This window comes from Euleptes europaea, chromosome 20 (assembly GCF_029931775.1).
Source record: "Euleptes europaea isolate rEulEur1 chromosome 20, rEulEur1.hap1, whole genome shotgun sequence".
Taxonomy (NCBI): Eukaryota; Metazoa; Chordata; class Lepidosauria; order Squamata; family Sphaerodactylidae; genus Euleptes; species Euleptes europaea.
The window spans coordinates 6,554,592-6,571,163 of NC_079331.1; the positions used below are offsets into that span (position 1 = coordinate 6,554,592).

The 16,572-nt window shown below is 48.7% G+C and overlaps 1 protein-coding gene across 1 annotated transcript in view; it reads left to right on the plus strand.

Annotated features, from left to right (window-relative positions):
• Nucleotides 1–16,572, plus strand: part of NPTN (neuroplastin) — a 42,319-nt gene that overhangs the window by 17,148 nt on the left and 8,599 nt on the right. The window contains exons 3-6 of the mRNA XM_056865842.1: nt 5,280–5,454; nt 7,539–7,633; nt 10,859–10,992; nt 12,022–12,295. Coding sequence (XP_056721820.1) covers nt 5,280–5,454; nt 7,539–7,633; nt 10,859–10,992; nt 12,022–12,295 — 678 coding nt within the window. The remainder of the gene's footprint in view (nt 1–5,279; nt 5,455–7,538; nt 7,634–10,858; nt 10,993–12,021; nt 12,296–16,572) is intronic.

The following is a 16,572-nucleotide window of genomic DNA, read 5'->3' on the forward strand; positions in this document are numbered from 1 at the left end:
GGGTACCAGGCGAGTCCTGTGTTGCCTCACTGTATCGGTGAGAGAACATCATGGCGGAAGGATGTGGTGTATGTGTGAAACTCGTTAGATGACCATACGATAAGGGCTTAGGGGCCAAAGTTACAAGGGCTATCTCCGTTCTTGCCCTGTCACTTCTCCCCACGGTTTGGCAGTCTTCCCCTCCCTTCTCTGATACCGTGGTTGGGATCATGAGCCCCTCCAGGGCCACCGTTTTTAGCTGTTGGGGGGGGGGGGGCTTCTAGTAATATGCATGCACAGAGAACAAGGGTACCAGCCCCCCCCACCTGAGAAGAGCAGCAGGATGGTGAGCTAGCGCCCCTCAATAATGGAAAGGGTTTAGTGCAGGGAAGCTTTGGGGTTCCTTCCCCCTCTTAGTGGAAGGTCTCCCTTGCCCCACCCCTGTGCCGGTTGGCCCAGCCAACTGCTCCTCCCACATTGTGCATGCGCTTGCAGCACAGAGCCTCGCCCCCTCCACATCGGTGAGGTCATAACTCTGACTTTCTCTCGCGTGACTGATGTCACGTCTGTGATGTTACTTGACTTCCTCATCACATGCTTTCAGCTCACTGGATGCCCATGTGGCTACGTAGGTCCGGTCTTCTGTCTTTGAAGCTGCCCTTCTGATCTGTTGTGGGCCAAGGGATTGAGGATCCGAGTAGTCCGAGCTAGCTCGTTCAGCCTCGTCGCTGTACGTGGCTCCTCAGAGTTCTGTAAACAGCAAAAGTGAAGGACAGGTCACTGCTTCCTGGATCAGGAAGCCTGAGAAATAGATGGGGTGGGGAAGGTAGGTGCCACGATGCCAGAAACGAATGCCGGTAGGCTGATGGATGACATTGGATGGTAAGAAGAGGAATTGGGCAACAAGGTGAGTCGTACGGTGCAGCTCGCTAGGTGAGAGGGAGCCGTAGGGTCACAGCTGGTTACAAATAAACACCAAATGAGCAACGCCCCATCGATAGCTGCTTCCGCTCAGTCGATCCAATGGTCATAATTTTCGGGTATGGAGTCTTGAAGGTCGTACCAGACTCATAAGCAACACCCACATAAGCTGTCTTCCACTATTCCTTGTTGCGAGACTTCTGATGAGCTTGGGCTCCCCTGAACTCAGTTTCGGAAACCAGCATTCCATACAGTTCACGTAAGCACAGGCTTAACGCGGTTAGGCTCAGGGGGGTAAAGCATGCATGCATTGTGTACATTTGGTCCTTTCAGATAATCTTTATACCGATAGAACACTCAGAAGTGCCTTTATACTGTATGCAGTGGAAAGTTTGGAGAACTGACCTTGCAATATAAACCCCCTACAGTTGGGAAGTGGCGTTAGAAAAAGGGCGGTCAGCATGCTGGGTAGGGTCAGAGGATCGGCCAAAAATGCCACAGTTGAGTGTGCATGGAAACGCAGAGAATAAACCTCATGATACAGATTTTGAAAGCACAGCTTGGTCGTGGTCTCGGTTTCCAGTACTGTTCAGTCTGCCCCCATTCCAGTCCCAAAGTTAAGTGGATGTGTCTGGCTTTCCGTTTTAATTAGAGCCTTCGAAATCCAGAGGATGAGACTGCAGCAGGCTCAGTTAGTCTCGAACATCATGTGGCCATTTGGTCAGCCTGCCCCCTGACTAGTGTATCTGCTCCCTCCCGAAGGCCTTGTGAATTTCCTTCTCCCCCCCCCCCCACTTCCCTGTCAGACCTCACACTTTTCCAGCCCAGGAAATAATTGGTGTGCATGCTTTCTCCCACTAGAATAACCTGATCCTGTCCTTTTGGGGGGGCGGGGCGGGGAGATGTTGGAACGGTACACGTAGGGGTTTTACCAAGTGCCTTTTCTCTAGTATGCCTTCTCATTTTAACGTTTTCTTTCCTTATTACGACTGCCTCTGTACAGTGTGTATGAGGTCTGATCAGCTGCAGCTTGTGGGGAAAACGGATTTGCAAGCCCTCAACATAGAGGTACTGGCTCGTCACGATTGGAGCCAAGAGGGAAAATCTAGTTGCTGACTGTCTTTCATCGAGTGTGACATTTTTTCCTGTTGTTCAGGCAGCAGTAGGAAAAAAACGTAGCTCCTCATCAGAACTGTCTGGCCATTTAGAAATATATAAAATTAGCTCTTAGATTAAGACTAAATTGGTCCTGGGAACTTCCTGTCTTAATTCTCTGATAGACTGCTGCTCTTCTTCAACGCTGATACAGCACACTCCCAAAATGGAAAAATCAGAATACAGTATTTTCCTAAGGCACTCGGAATAAAAAAATATCAGCCTCCCTAAATAGAAAGGCAGACTGCCGTGAAAAGAAGCTCTTGTCCCTGATTCAAAGTTTAATAATTATGAAGTAGAATCTGGTTTCCTAGCCTGATAAGCTTTTGGATTACATTTGATGGCTTCCCGCTGAGTAAACTGAGGAAGCGGGTGCCTTTATTTACAGCAGAACTGCTTAAATACGACGTGGGAGTTCTTCCTCAAATCCCTTAAGAACTTGTTTCCTTTCACTAGGGCTTATTTCAGACAGTGCCTGTACACCGAGGGGCTGTGGTTCCGTGGTAGAGCATCTGCTCGGCATGCAGAAGGTCCCAGGTTCAATCCCCGGCATCTCCAGTTAAAGGAACTAGGCAGGTAGGTGATGTGGAAGACCCCTGCCTGAGACCCTGGAGAGCCGCTGCCGGTCTGAGTAGACAATACTGACTTCGATGGACCAAGGATCTGATTCAGTATAGGGCAGCTTCATGTGTTCAATTTGGCACTATTCAGACAGACAAAGCCTGCACCCCTGTTTGTTTATTTAAAATATTTGTCAGCTGCCTTTCTTCCTTACGGAGCTTGAGGCAACCGACGCCGTTAATACATAAAATAGATTACATTAAAAAAAAACGTAAAACCAAAATTTAAAATCACAATTTAGGACTGCTTTATGTGTGCGGCAGCCATGGCGGCCAGGTCTGGAGGAAGCTTGGGACAAGGACTTCAGTCATCACCATCTCTCCAAGAAGCTGGGGCCCCACTCAACAGGAGCCAGTCTAGCAGTAAAGGAAGGTATCAAACACATGAAGCTGCCTTATACTGAATCAGGCCCTTGGTCCATCCAAGTCAGTATTGTCTACTCAGACCAGCAGCGGCTCTCCAGGGTCTCAGGCAGGGGTCTTTCACACCATCTACCTGCCTAGCCCTTTTAACTGGAGACGCCGGGGATTGAACCTGGGACCTTCTGCATACCAAGCAGATGCTCTACCACTGAGCCATAGCGCAGTGGTATACAAATGGATGCATGTGCCACATCTGTGTCGTTTACTGGGGCTGTCTTTAAAGAAGAGAGTTGAAAAAAGAGAAGAAATCCTAAACTGGAGTCAGAAGGCAACACCAGAAAGCTCATAGGAATGAAACCAGTTACATTTCTCACTGTACAGTAGTAGAGACAACTGAAATTGTTTGTTGTATGCTTGACATCCAAACAATAACTGATATTTCTCTTTCCCCCCCACTCCTCCTGTTTAATGCTTTATTTTGACATGGGCCTTTATTAAGTCTTCTTGATATGTCTTCCGGTGCTGTTAAAATTGTGTTGTTTTTCCCAAGCACTGTCAGTGGGTTTTATTAGGGCCCTCCAGGGTAAACCCAAAATTTCCCATGTCAGGTTCATCTTAGCAATGCAGGGAGGGGGATTCGAAACCGATTGAGGATAGAGTGCAATAGCTGTTGGGGAAAGTGCCTCACTTAGTGCAAGTTTCCTACACAGTACAACCAACTGCTCTGGCGACCTTGAAGACATGAAGCTGCCTTATACAGAATCAGACCCTTGGTCCATCAAAGTCAGTATTGTCTACTCAGACCAGCAGCAGCTCTCCAGGGTCTCAGACAGAGGTCTTTCACATCACCTACTTGCCTAGTCCCTTTAACTGGAGATGCCAAGGATTGAACCTGGGACCTTCTGCATGCCAAGCAGATGCTCTACCACTGAGCCACAGCCCCTCCCCTTGATCCATGGGATTTGCTGTACAGTCCACAAGCAGCGCTTAATTTCCCATACACTTTATGCGAGATTCTCCCAGCCAGCTGTGGAGGCCTTGCTAACCGGGCGTGGAAAGTCAAATGATATCCCCACAGAGAGTTGTCAGCTTTCCTTTCAGCCTACAAAGGCCGAGAAAGTCACCAATTATTTAATCACCGGGTCTAGGTTCACCCATGAAATCTCAAGCGACTGGCACAAAAAGGCTGTGAAGCCTAGCTCATTATGGAAATTGTTGTGCAAGTTTGCTTGTTAAGAAAGGGTGTTTTTTTTTGTCCAGATTTTTTTGCCCCTCTGAAATGTTTGGTATTAAGTTGACCCCCTCTGCCGCAGACTTGCGCATCTGACCTTTATCATAAAGGTGGTTAAATGGCTGTCACAAGCTGAGTGTTATTCATAAAGACCCCAAAGCATTCTGAGTATTCAGCTGCAAAATTGAACTTGGAACTGCAACCACGTACAATGCCTGTCCTTAATTTACGGGCAACTTAATAAAGGTACTTTTGTTAAATTATGACTTGTATGACAGAAGAAGCTTGGGAAGCATTTTTAATTGTAACTCAGTAGAATGCCTTTTTTTTTACTGCCCATTCCTTGCCTGCCACAATGCTTGGAAAAGTCTAAAATGAGGGCATTAACTCCTTATTGTTTTGGGTGCCGTCTCTCACATGTAATGAACCAGAGTCTTAACGCCGTGATTTATTTTGCAAACAGATTTTGCAAGCGTTGGAAACGCTGCTTGGAAAAACCCATAAAAGTGTGGGATTTGTTTCTGCAGCCTCGGACCCATGACGGCGTGTGTGCAAGGGAGAATAACCTTTCATGCAATAGACTGACTCAATGAATGTGGGCTGGGTGGGTTGCGCTTGGACATGCGTTTGCAGTAGACACAGAACACCCCAACGCTGGTAGAGGGTGACGGCGAGAAAGAAATTGATTTGGGGTGTATAATCACTAACTCTGCCTTTTGTTGGGTCCAATATAATGTAAATGCTTGTTAAGATGATGTGACACATTTGATTCTATTCCCTCCCCTCTTCTTTCTTGCAGGAGGACTGGTCCGTGTTTCCTTTCTGTACCCGCCAGCTATTTACTGCATGACTTTTTCAGTGTCTCTCCTAAGCTAGTGAAGCAGTCTTCCGTGTGTTAGTTCTCCTCCCTCTCCCGATCCTCTGACGTGTAGCTGTGGTGTGGTTGGAAGGCTTTTCAATGGGTGAAGACTGATGGGTCCTCTTCCTCTTAATGTGCCCTTTTCTTCCAGAGCCCGGGATCAACGCCACCGAGGGTGTCACCATTCCTTCCCAAAACCCTTCCGCCATTGTCCTGCAGTGCAACCTCACTTCGGTTCCCAGCCCGCTCAGTTACAGCTATTGGGTGAAAAATGGCGAGGAGATTTCGGGCTCCAGGAAGAACACTGAAACTTCTACAGAGTACAGGTGAGCCTTTAACAGATTTTTTTTTAAAAAAAGAATGTTGTATTGTAACATCCAGCATGGTGTAGTGGTTAAGAGCGGTGGTTTGGAGCGGTGGACTCCGATCTGGAGAAATGGGTTTGATTCCCCACTCCTCCACACGAGCGGCAGAGACTAATCTGGTGAACTGGATTTGTTTCCCCACTCCTACACACGAAGCCAGCTGGGTGACCTTGGGCTAGTCACAGTTCTATCAAGAGCTCTCTCATCCCCACCCACCTCACAGGGCGCCTGTTGTGGGGAGGGGAGGGAAGGAGATTGTAAGCCGGTTTGATTCTTCCTTAAGTGGTAGAGAAAGTTGGCATATAAAAACCAACTCTTCTTCTTCAGTGCAGTTGCACGTGAAACTGAGGGGAAACAAGTCATGGCTCATGATTTCTGTCCTTCGATGAATTACGTTGAACACTGAGAGTTCAGTTCAGTTCACCCTAGGGTTAGACTCTACCCCTTCTGATTCCCAAATGAATACATTTCTTTATTTCATACAAAACTGAGACAGCTTCATATGTCTTATTGTTGTAGTGGTTAAGAATGGTGGTTTGGAGAGGTGGACTCTGATCTGGAGAACCGAGTTCGATTCCCCACTCCTCCACATGAGCTGCGGAGACTAATCTGGAGAACCGGGTTGGTTTCACCACTCCTGCACATGAAGCCAGCTGGGTGACCTTGGGCTAGTCACAGCTCTGTTAGAACTCTCTCAGCCTCATCTACCTCACAGGGTGTCTGTTGTGGGGAAGGGAATTGTAAGCTGCTCTAATTCTTCCTTAAGTGGTAGGGAAAGTCGGCATATAAAAACCAACTCTTCCTTCATTTATCAAGATGTGGCATTGGAGAAACCCATGAAGGCAAGTTGGCTTGAATACATCATTAAGCAGTGAAGCTGACGTTGGGTTGGATCCAGACTAAAATCATGTCCCCATTCTCATTGCCGAGCCCCCCGTCAGGGTTTCCTGTCTCCCAGGAGCGGCATTTTGGGGGGGGGCAGATGTTTATTCAGCGATGGAGGGGAGGCAGATGCTGAGCCCGGCCTTCAGGCTGGGGAGGTCGGGGTAAAAGTGCAATAAAATTAAATATATTTTGAAATCGCCAAATAGAACTCGGTTCAGTTAGGTGAACCAAATCTGTGGTTGGATGACAATGAGTAACGGAGCAGGAATAACCCCTCTATGCGCTGGTTAAGAGTGGTGGTTTGGAGCGGTGGAATCTGATCTGGTGAACTGGATTGGTTTCCCCACTCCTGCACACGAAGCCAGCTGGGTGATCTTGAGCAAGTCATGCTCTCTCAGCCTCACCCACCTCACAGGGGTCTGTTGTGGGGAGGGGAAGGAAAGGTGCTTGTAAGCCGGTTTGAGTCTGCCTTAAGTGGTAGAGAAAGTCGGCATATAAAAACCAACTCTTCTTCTTTAAGTTGAAAGGTCTTTAGACATTAGGAAGAATTTTCTAACAGCAGTTCCTCAGTGGAACAGGCTTCCTCAGGAGGTGGGGAGCTCTCCTTCCCTGGAGGTTTTTAAGAAGAGGTTAGATGGCCATCTGTCAGCAATGCTGAATCTATGACCTGAGGCGGATCATGAGAGGGAGGGCACCTTGGGCATCTTCTGGGCATAGAGTAGGGGTCACTGGGAGTGTGGGGAGGGGGAGGTAGTTGTGAGTTTCCTGCCTTGTGTAGGGGGTTGGACTAGATGACCCTGGTGATCCCTTCCAACTCTAGGATTCTATGATTCTAGTTTGAATGGTAAACTTCAATTTTTTTAAAAAAAAAATCACATTTCCTTTTTGAAGATTTCTGTACAGTATCGAAGGTTCCCTGCACTGTTCAAATCCAGCACCGTTGGTGGTTTTTTTCTTAAGAAACTTTATAAAAATGGGATCTTGCATTGGGCCATGTGGGAAAAAGAGAAAGCCCGTATTTTTAAAGCCCATTCTTTCTTTCATTAAAAGAATGATCCAAAGATGATGGATCTGTTGCGAGCTCGGCTGATGTGTTGTCTGTTCCTGGTCGTGACCTGTAGCCTGCTATCTCTTTTAATCTATTTCTTGTCTTTTTTCAGAATCCCGAAGCCCAGAGCGGATGATTCAGGGGAATACGTGTGCGTGTTCACATTCGCTAGCTCTCCTGTAGCAAATGCAACTATAGAAGTGAGAGGTACTAGCCTCCCCCCTCCCTTTTTTTTTTTTTTTATTGGTGTGTGGAAGCTAAGACCTATTTTATTTAATTCACTCTTTCTGTATCTCTTACGTTGCAGCAATTCCCTACTTCCCCGTTGGGAAGAAAAGCAGGATGTAAATAAGTAAATAAAAATTAGCAGGGCAACTGAATAGCAGAGCTTATAACAGCAACATCATAAGCCGCTCCAGACAAACAAGAGACATATCTAAGGGGAAACAATTAAGGGCATTTCTCAAGTTAGCACCGAAAATTTGTCAGTTTTGGGTGTCGTGCTTGGGAACAGTGGTTCCCAAAGTGGGCAATACTTTCCCCTGGGGGCGGTGGGATTACCTACATGCAAAGCCACCTGGGTGACCTTGGGCTAGTCACAGCTCTCTTAGAGCTCTCTCAGCCCCACCTACCTCACAGGGTGTCTGTTGTGGGGAGGGGAAGGGAAGGTGATTGTAAGCCGGTTTGATTCTGCCTTAAGTGGTAGAGAAAGTCGGCATATAAAAACCAACTCTTCTTCTTTTTCCTTTTGTTAGTCCTCAGACTGATTATATTGATTCTGGTTTGCTACGAGTATGGGTTTTCTGGCATGACAAATACTCCATTTGGTGGCTTTGCACTCCGTTCATACCTGAGCGAGGAGAAGGCAGGCCCTCAAAATAACTTCCCACACCCCTGGGTCTCTTTTCCAGAGACCTGGGGATCAGACTTTGACCGGATTAGCAGATCAGGCCCCAGCAGTTGCCGAGCCCTCCACGTGCGACATAATTAGCTGCCTAGAAAGTGAGTGGGCATTAGAGGTGGGTGCCAAGGCGTGCTAAGCCCTCTGCTGTGAGAAGGTTCATCTCAGGCAGTTCATTGATCTCGGGTAATCCTCCCAAAGTATTACCCTGCGGCAGGAGTCAGGACGGCCACCGCTTACCTGGGAGCCGGGATGCCCCGGTGGGCTTTTCGGAAGGGCAAAGGCAACGGGTTGGATCGGACCTATTTTTTCCACCAGTGCAAAAGGGAAGAACAGGACCCTTTTAACTAGTGGGTTTTTGTTTAGGAAAAAATAAGAGCCAGTACTCTTAAGGTTGCGCCAGTTTTTCTCAGACAAACCCTGGAAGAGATAGAATCATAGAGTTGGAAGGTATCACCAGGGTCATATAGTCCAACCCCCTGCACAATGCAGGAAATTCACAACTACCTCCCCCTCCCCACACTCCCAGTGACCCCCTACTCTATGGCCAGAAGATGCCCAAGATGCCCTCCCTCTCATCATCTGCCTAAGGTCATAGATTCAGCATTGCTGACAGATGGCCATCTAGCTTCTGCTTAAAAACCTCCAGGGAAGCTCACCACCTCCCAAGAAAGCCTGTTCCACTGAGGAACCACTCTGACTGTTAGAAAATTCTTCCTAATGTCTAGACGGAAACTCTTTTGATTTAATTTCAGTACCGGTGAGTAACACACACACACACAAAAAAAAGCCATGCCTTTGACCACCAAAAAGGCAGTGTTTGGGATCATAGGAATGGCCTGCCCTTCGCTTCTGTTATTCTGCAAACTATGTGAAACAGAATTGCTCAGGAGCGCTTTTTAATAAATGTAATAGGGCTATAATGTAATGAAATGGTTTAGGAAGGCCCGTTTATAAAGGAAACAGGATTGTAAACTACACCACTGTGTATAGTACGTATGATCGGCTTGCTGTATGCACTATCCAGAAATCACTGCATTGTTTTCTCCATACGTCATAGCCCATTTTCTGCATTGTTTTAACATATCGTGTCTAATATTGTATGTTTTGTTTAAGGTTCCTGTAATCCTTGGTCTATTACGTCGCTTATTAGATGTCTCTTCCTATCGATTGCATTTATGTACACTGTGTAATCCGCCTTGGGGGTCTCAGGATTAAGATCACAGGGAGAGGCCCTCCTGGCTGTCCTGCAGGTCACAGAAGCTTGTCTGGTGGGCACATGGCAGAGGGCCTTTTTGGTGGCGGCCCCACGATTATGGAACAAACTTCCCAGGGAGGTGTCCCTGGCCCCCTCACTGTCTTCCTTCAGGAGGCATTAGAAGACAGTGTTTGATTAATCTTAGTTTTTATTTATTGGCATAGTTAAATTGTGGAACTCCCTGCCCTAGGATGTGGTGATGGCTGCCAACTTGGAAGGCTTTCAGAGGGGAGTGGACATGTTCATGGAGGAGAGGGCTATTCATGGCTACTAGTCAAAATGGATACTGGTCATGATGCATACCTATTCTCTCCAGGATCAGAGGAGCAGGCCTATCATATTAGGTGCTGTGGAACACAGGCAGGGTGGTGCTGCTGCAGTCGTCTTGTTTGGGGGCTTCCTAGAGGCACCTGGTTGGCCACTGTGTGAACAGACTGCTGGACTCAATGGGCCTTGGTCTGATCCAGCATGGCCTGTCTTACGTTTGTTTTAAAACAACTAGAATGAAGTAAGCTAATAATCGCATAGACAGATGCCGTGGGGAGCAGCACCTTTCGTAAGGCAGAAGAATTGGCTGAGAGAGTGAAAAAGCTGATTGGATCCAGCTGAATGTTCTCTAGCTATGTGCACGCTGGGCCCACGTTGCGTTCTTAACACAGGTCTGAAGCAGGTATACTGAACTCCGTGAAGCAAATAACAGCCGTGTGAAAAGAACAGCTAGATGTATTGGACCAGAGGAAGTAACAAGCTGTTGGCATACTATGTCGAACATGCAAAATACAGTAACGTGTAGAAGTAGTTGAATAATCCCATAAATAGTTCTTAAAGGTAAAGGTTGTCCCCTGTGCAAGCACCAGGTCATTCCTGACCCATGGCGAGACCTCACATCCCGACGTTTACTAGGGAGACTATGTTTACAGGGTGGTTTGCCATTGCCTTCCCCAGTTGCCCACGCTCTACCCCCAGCAAGCTGGGTACTCATTTTACTGACCTCCGAAGGATGGAAGGCTGAGTCAACCGTGAGCCGGCTACCTGAAACCAACTTCCGTCGGGATCGAACTCAGGTTGTGAGCAGAGCTTTTGACTGTAGTACTGCAGCTTACCACTCTGCGCCACGGGGCTCTTATGGAGCCTTAAAAGAACAATCCTGAAATGGTCCAACTGCATCAGTTTGTGGCACAGTAAATCATTCTCTTGCCTGCTTGAGCTTCTGAAATCTCTCTGTTTTCCAAACACTCTCCTTTTCTTTCTTTTTTCCTTTTTATTGTATTAGCAAAGCCTGACATCACTGGCCACAAGCGAAGCGAGAACAAGAACGAAGGTCAGGACGCCATGATGTACTGCAAGTCCGTGGGCTTCCCGTTCCCAGAGTGGGCCTGGCGCAAGAGGGTTGAAGGGGTCTTTGTGGTAAGTATCAGATACGACGCAACTTGATTAAACAGCAGCTGCCGGCTGAAGTTCTCCGGACAGAGGGAATGCCTCCCTTATATGGACTCGGACAGTGTCACGTGTATAGCTTGGCGTTGTCCATTCTGGCCGGCAGCAGCTCCCCGAGAAGCCAGCGTGGTGTAGTGGTTAGGAGCGGCGGACTATAATCTGATGAACCGGGTTGGTGTCCCCGCTCCTCACACATACATGAAGCTGCCTTCTATTGAACCAGACCCTCGGTCCAAAGTCAGTATTGTCTACTCAGACTGGCAGCAGCTCTCCAGGGTCTCAGGCGGAGGTCTTTCACATCACCTACTTGCCTAGTCCCTTTAACTGGAGATGCCGGGGACTGAACCTGGGACCTTCTGCATGCCAAGCAGATGCTCTACCACTGAGCCATGCCCCCTCCACATGAAGCCATGACCACCTCCACATGAAGGCTGCTGGGTGACCTTGGGCTAGTCACAGTTCTCTCCCAACTTTCTCAGCCCCACCTACCTCACAAGGTGACCATTGTGGGGAGAGGAAGGGAAAGCGATTGTAAGCTGGTTTGAGACTCCTTAAAGGTCAGCAAAAATCGGGCTATAAAAACCAACTTTTCTTCTTCTTCCCCAGCAACTTTGTTAACCATCTGGGGACTTTTCCGTCACAGAGCCGTGGTCGTTAAATCATACAATGCGTCATTACTGTCTGGTACTGTGGTAGCTGTGGGGTGAAAGAGTCTGGAGGGCACCTGTGGGGTGAAAGAGACTCTGAGGCAGCCACCTTCTGGATTGTCCAGTTCCCCCTCTCCCCACTCTAGCCTCACTTATCGTAGCTGTTGTTAAATATCAAGTCCCAAGTTGTGCACAGTATGGTTCATGAGGTCCTCCTACTTCATTGTCTCTTGCAAAGTGGAAAGCATCAGCCTCATTTTTTTTAAAAAAACAAAAGCATGCAGTTAAACAAGCGACTTCTCCTGAGCGTTTGCTGAAAACCAGTGGCCCTTTTCTCGTCTTCATTTCCCAGGATCTCAGAAACGACAGCGGCCGCTTCTTCATCGTCAGCAAAGAGAACTACACCGAACTGCACATCAAAAACCTTCAGATCGACGAGGACCCCGGCGAGTACCAGTGCAACGCTACCAACCCAGTCGACTCCACAGCCGAGACCACCATCCTGCGCGTCCGCAGCCGCTTGGCTCCTCTGTGGCCTTTCTTGGGGATCCTGGCCGAGATCATAATCCTCATCGTCATCATCGTGGTTTACGAGAAGAGGAAGCGGCCCGACGAAGTCCCTGACGGTAAGAGTGTTCTCTTGAGTGCCGTGTAAACCCCGGGGGGCGGGGAGGGGGAGAACCGGTCTCTCTTCTCCCTTCCACCCCCCCCCCAAACAACCCCCCAGTTTCAAGGCAGCTGCCTTTCAGAAAGTTTCTTCTAAATCAGTAGCCGAGGGCGTCCCCAATGTTATTTAATGCTGCATGATAAATCTCTCCTACCTTGTTAAAAAAAACAAAAAAAAAAACCAACTTCAGCTGCATAAAATGTGACTTGCAGAACAAAAGTTTGCTTGTGCCTTTGCTGTCGGGGAGGACTCGCCTTCTTCTCAGACGGCAAAGAGGAGAACATGCAAAAAACTGGTTTTGCCTCTCGAGCAGAGGTCCCCAGCCTGACACAGGGCGGTGGGCGAATCCCCAAATGGCTGCCGCAGGAGGCGGAGCCATGCACACAGAGGAAGCCCGAGCGCGGGGGACAGGAGGAGTGATTTTTTTAACAAAACACATGGAGAGAGAGAATAGAACCAATGCTGTGGTGCCAGCTACCACTGAAGCACCATCGTTTTAATCTCCAGAGCCAGCCTCAGCTCCAGCAGCCAGTCATTCGCCCTGCTGGGCAGGAGCCCCACCCATTTACTTAAAAAAATAAAAAACACTTGGTGGGCACCATGTACCGCTTTGGTGACCCCCTGCTTTAGAGGCATTCCCTCATCAGAGCTTTCTGGGCCCTGTGAAGAGGAGAGGGCCTGCCTCTCAAATCACACTGCCTCTTTAAAGAACCGTCCTAGAAGAAATCGGTGCTCGGGAAAGACCCCCAGAAGCATTTCGGTTGGGCTTTTTTTGCTCAGTTGCAAAGTCCTCTCTCGGTCCCGTGTGGCAGTGCCTTGTTGAACCACTTGGATGCTTCCCCCAGCATCTCTCGCGTGTCCCTTCTTCGCTCATCTCGCCTAGAAGTACTTGCCATCATTCTGCAGTGAAACTGAACTCCCTTTTGAAGGGGGATGGTTATCTAACGGCACACAACTCTTTGGGAATCGGGAAACTACTGGTCATGCTCAGTTTATTGGTGGTGGTGGGAATTAAGCCATTCTTCAAGATCCTTTATAAATTAATACTTCCCCCTCCTTAAATCTAAACCCATAAGAGAAACCTGAACCCATCTTCATTTTAAACCAGACAGGTTCAGACTTTCAGCCAGTGGTGGGCAGTTCTCTGTCAAACAGGCCAGTTAGCAGGTCTTGTGTTAAAAACAGAACACTCCAGCTCCCGCAAGAAGGAGTTAGCGGCATCCCAATCCTTCATAGAGACAATATGCTTTTAATTGATAGTGTACCCGGGGGTGTGGGGGGAAGCTGTGTACTAGAATAATGCACACGGCAAAGCCAAGAATACTCTTCTGGCAGCAGCTGTTGCTTACAGCTCAGGTTTTGTAACAGATTTCATCCTGTAGTTAAAAAATAATCACCTTTTGAGATGAACATTTCTGAGAGCCAGTGTGGTTTAGTGGTTGAGAGCGGTGGTTTGGAGCGGTGGCGTCTGATCTGGAGAACCAGGTTTGATTCCCCACTCCTACACATGAGCGGCAGAGGCTAATCTGGTGAACTGGATTTGTTTCCCCACTCCTACACACGAAGCCAGCTGGGTGACCTTGGGCTAGTCACAGCTCCGTTAGAGCTCTCTCAGCCCCACCTACCTCACAGGGTGTCTGTTGTAGGGAGGGGAAGAGAAGGTGATTGTAAGCCGGTTTGAGTCTCCCTTAAGTAGTAGAGAAAGTTGGCATATAAAAACCAACTCTTCTTCTTCATCCCCCAAGGGGGAACTTCCTGGGTAAGTTTGGAGGGGGGAGAGAGAAATGGGGCAGACGGTTTTGAATAATATGCAACTGGCAAAGGTTTTTCTTCTCTTTCTTCCCACTCCCATCAAGTGGACCTAGCTAGTTTATTGAGATCAGAAGGTGGATCATACTGTGGGAATGGTCGCGAGTGCAGAGTGCATACTCTGGGGGTGAGAGAAAACGAGTCCCAGAAAGAGTACCCGTGCCAGGCCCAAAAGTCATTGGTGGGACGTGTTGCTCAGCTCTTTCAAAGTGCGGCTAATGGCAATATTTATTGCTAAGCATGAGTGCGTGTGTGCGCTGGTGTAAAGCTTAACACCGCAGGATGGCTCCCAAGTAGTTCTGCTTTGTGTGTGTTTGCGTACTAACTCGGGGGTGTGTGTTTTCTCGCAAGCCTTTTCCGCTCGGCAGTAGTCGGAAAAGACTGTGTTCTTCTTTCCACTCCCTCTGCCGATGGCTTCTCCTGGGAAGGGCTTGATGAATGTTAAGCTCTTCTACCTGCCTTTAACAAGGCCCAAGCAGGCCGGCAGCCTGGTTGGTTGGGTTGGCTGGCTGGCTGCGGCTGGCAGTCTGGCATGAGAGAATCGCGCATGGGGGTCCCTGTTTGATGGAGTCCACAGGCATTTGCAAATGATGCTGCAAGCTGGGTTTCTTTCTTTTCGATGCGCATTTGATGAAAAGATGCATGTGCCGGGAGCGAAAAGTGTGCAGGAATTCTGTGGCATTTTCATGGGGGATTTATGGAGCCCAGTAAAGCAGGTAAGGAAGGTTGTGAGCCAGATCTGGATGACAAACTCATATGGAAAGACAGCAGCGTCTCATAGGCAAGGGACTGGCGCTTCCTGTAGGGTCTGGTAAAATGCCACGCAACAGTGAGGTTGCCTGTCCTGACCAAACTCCCAGTTGCAATCCGACCCTTTTCTTAAAAGGGAGCTGGGTTTCATGTTGCGCCTCCGTTGCGAGTTTGGTTGCCTTTTGTTCCGCTTTGTCAGATCCAACTTTACTGTTTTCTTCAACTTGCGGCGTGGGAAAAGCTATGGGGTGTGGTGCAAATGGTTCGGGTGCCAGACTTGAGGCCCCGAGACCCGGGTTCACATCTGCAGTTCTGCCCCGGGAGCTCGCCTTGGGTGTCCCCGGGCCAATCTTTCGCCCTCTTTCTCAGCCCAGCACACCTCGTAGGGTGGCTGTTGCCAGGATAAAGCGGTGCAAGGGAGAATATTGTTGTCAGCCACTTTGGGGTCCCCGCTGGGGAGGAAAGCAAGGTGTAAACGTAGAAATCTAAATCCACAGGGGCCTGAAAGCCCACAGGGAGACTTTCACTCAGGGAAAACAAGACTTGTTTTCTGTTGTCTGGTCCACTCTGTTGTCTTGAGCGCATTCCAGCTCTATGAACACCTTGCCTGGTATTGTATGAGAGTGCCAGTCCGCAAGCAATGTAGACTTGAAATTAGAGGACGGGGCAGGGGGGTTAAAAAAAAAAAAAGAGAGTCTACCGGAGAGTCTACCCTTTGTTTTTGGTGTGGCAGTTCTTTCTGCCAGCATGGTTAAGAGCGGTGGAGACCAATCTGGAGGACCGGGTTTGATTTCCCCCACTCCTCCACATGAGCGGTGGAGGCCAATCTGGTGAACTGGATTTGTTTCCCCACTCCTACACACCAAGTCAGCTGGGTGACCTTGGGCTAGTCACAGCTCTCTCAGCCCCACCTCCATCACAGGGTGTCTGTTGTGGGGAGGGGAAGGTGATTGTAAGTCGGTTTGATTCTCCCTTAAGTGGCAGAGAAAGTCGGCATATAAAAACCAACTCTTCTTCTGCCATCGGGTGAGATCATTTCCCAGGTACAGCCTGATCCTTTCTCATGCACGTTTCCTTTTACGAGGAAAGAATGTTCTGTTCTCAGTTGTTCCCCTTAAACCAGGGACTGTTTTGCAGAAGTTGATAGTTTATTTCTAAGCCTCTTCCCCACCCCCATCCTGGTATATTTATGTCCTGTGGAAACTGAAGCCTTTGGGCTTTCAGGGCTTTTCCTCCCCTTTCTCATTGCAAAGGAATATCACACTGATTGCAAGGAACCCTTTCCACGATGGCAGGTTCGTTCTTGCCCCTGTACGTACAGCTTCCGCAGGCTGTGGTGGTGGTACTCGGTTGGGGCGGGGGGCGGGCCGAAAGACCAACGATGCCAAGAAGCAGCCTCCACACCTGTGCTGCTTACCTGCATGAATTTTACAAAAAGGCTGCCGGCTTTTGCTTCTTCCGAAGGCAGCTGGTGCTCATCTCTGTGTCCGTCCCCCCAAGGGCATTCGCACCCCGGAAAGGTCAGTGTGTCCAAGCGATGGAAGTAGCAATCCTCCCCGGACGCGAGGCCAGCGTCCTCTTCTCCCGACGTGACTTCCAATCACTGTATCTTTCGGATGCCGTTGGAGGCTTTGTTGCTGGAGATGAACGGACTGTGCCGCTTTTGGTCCATGGGTG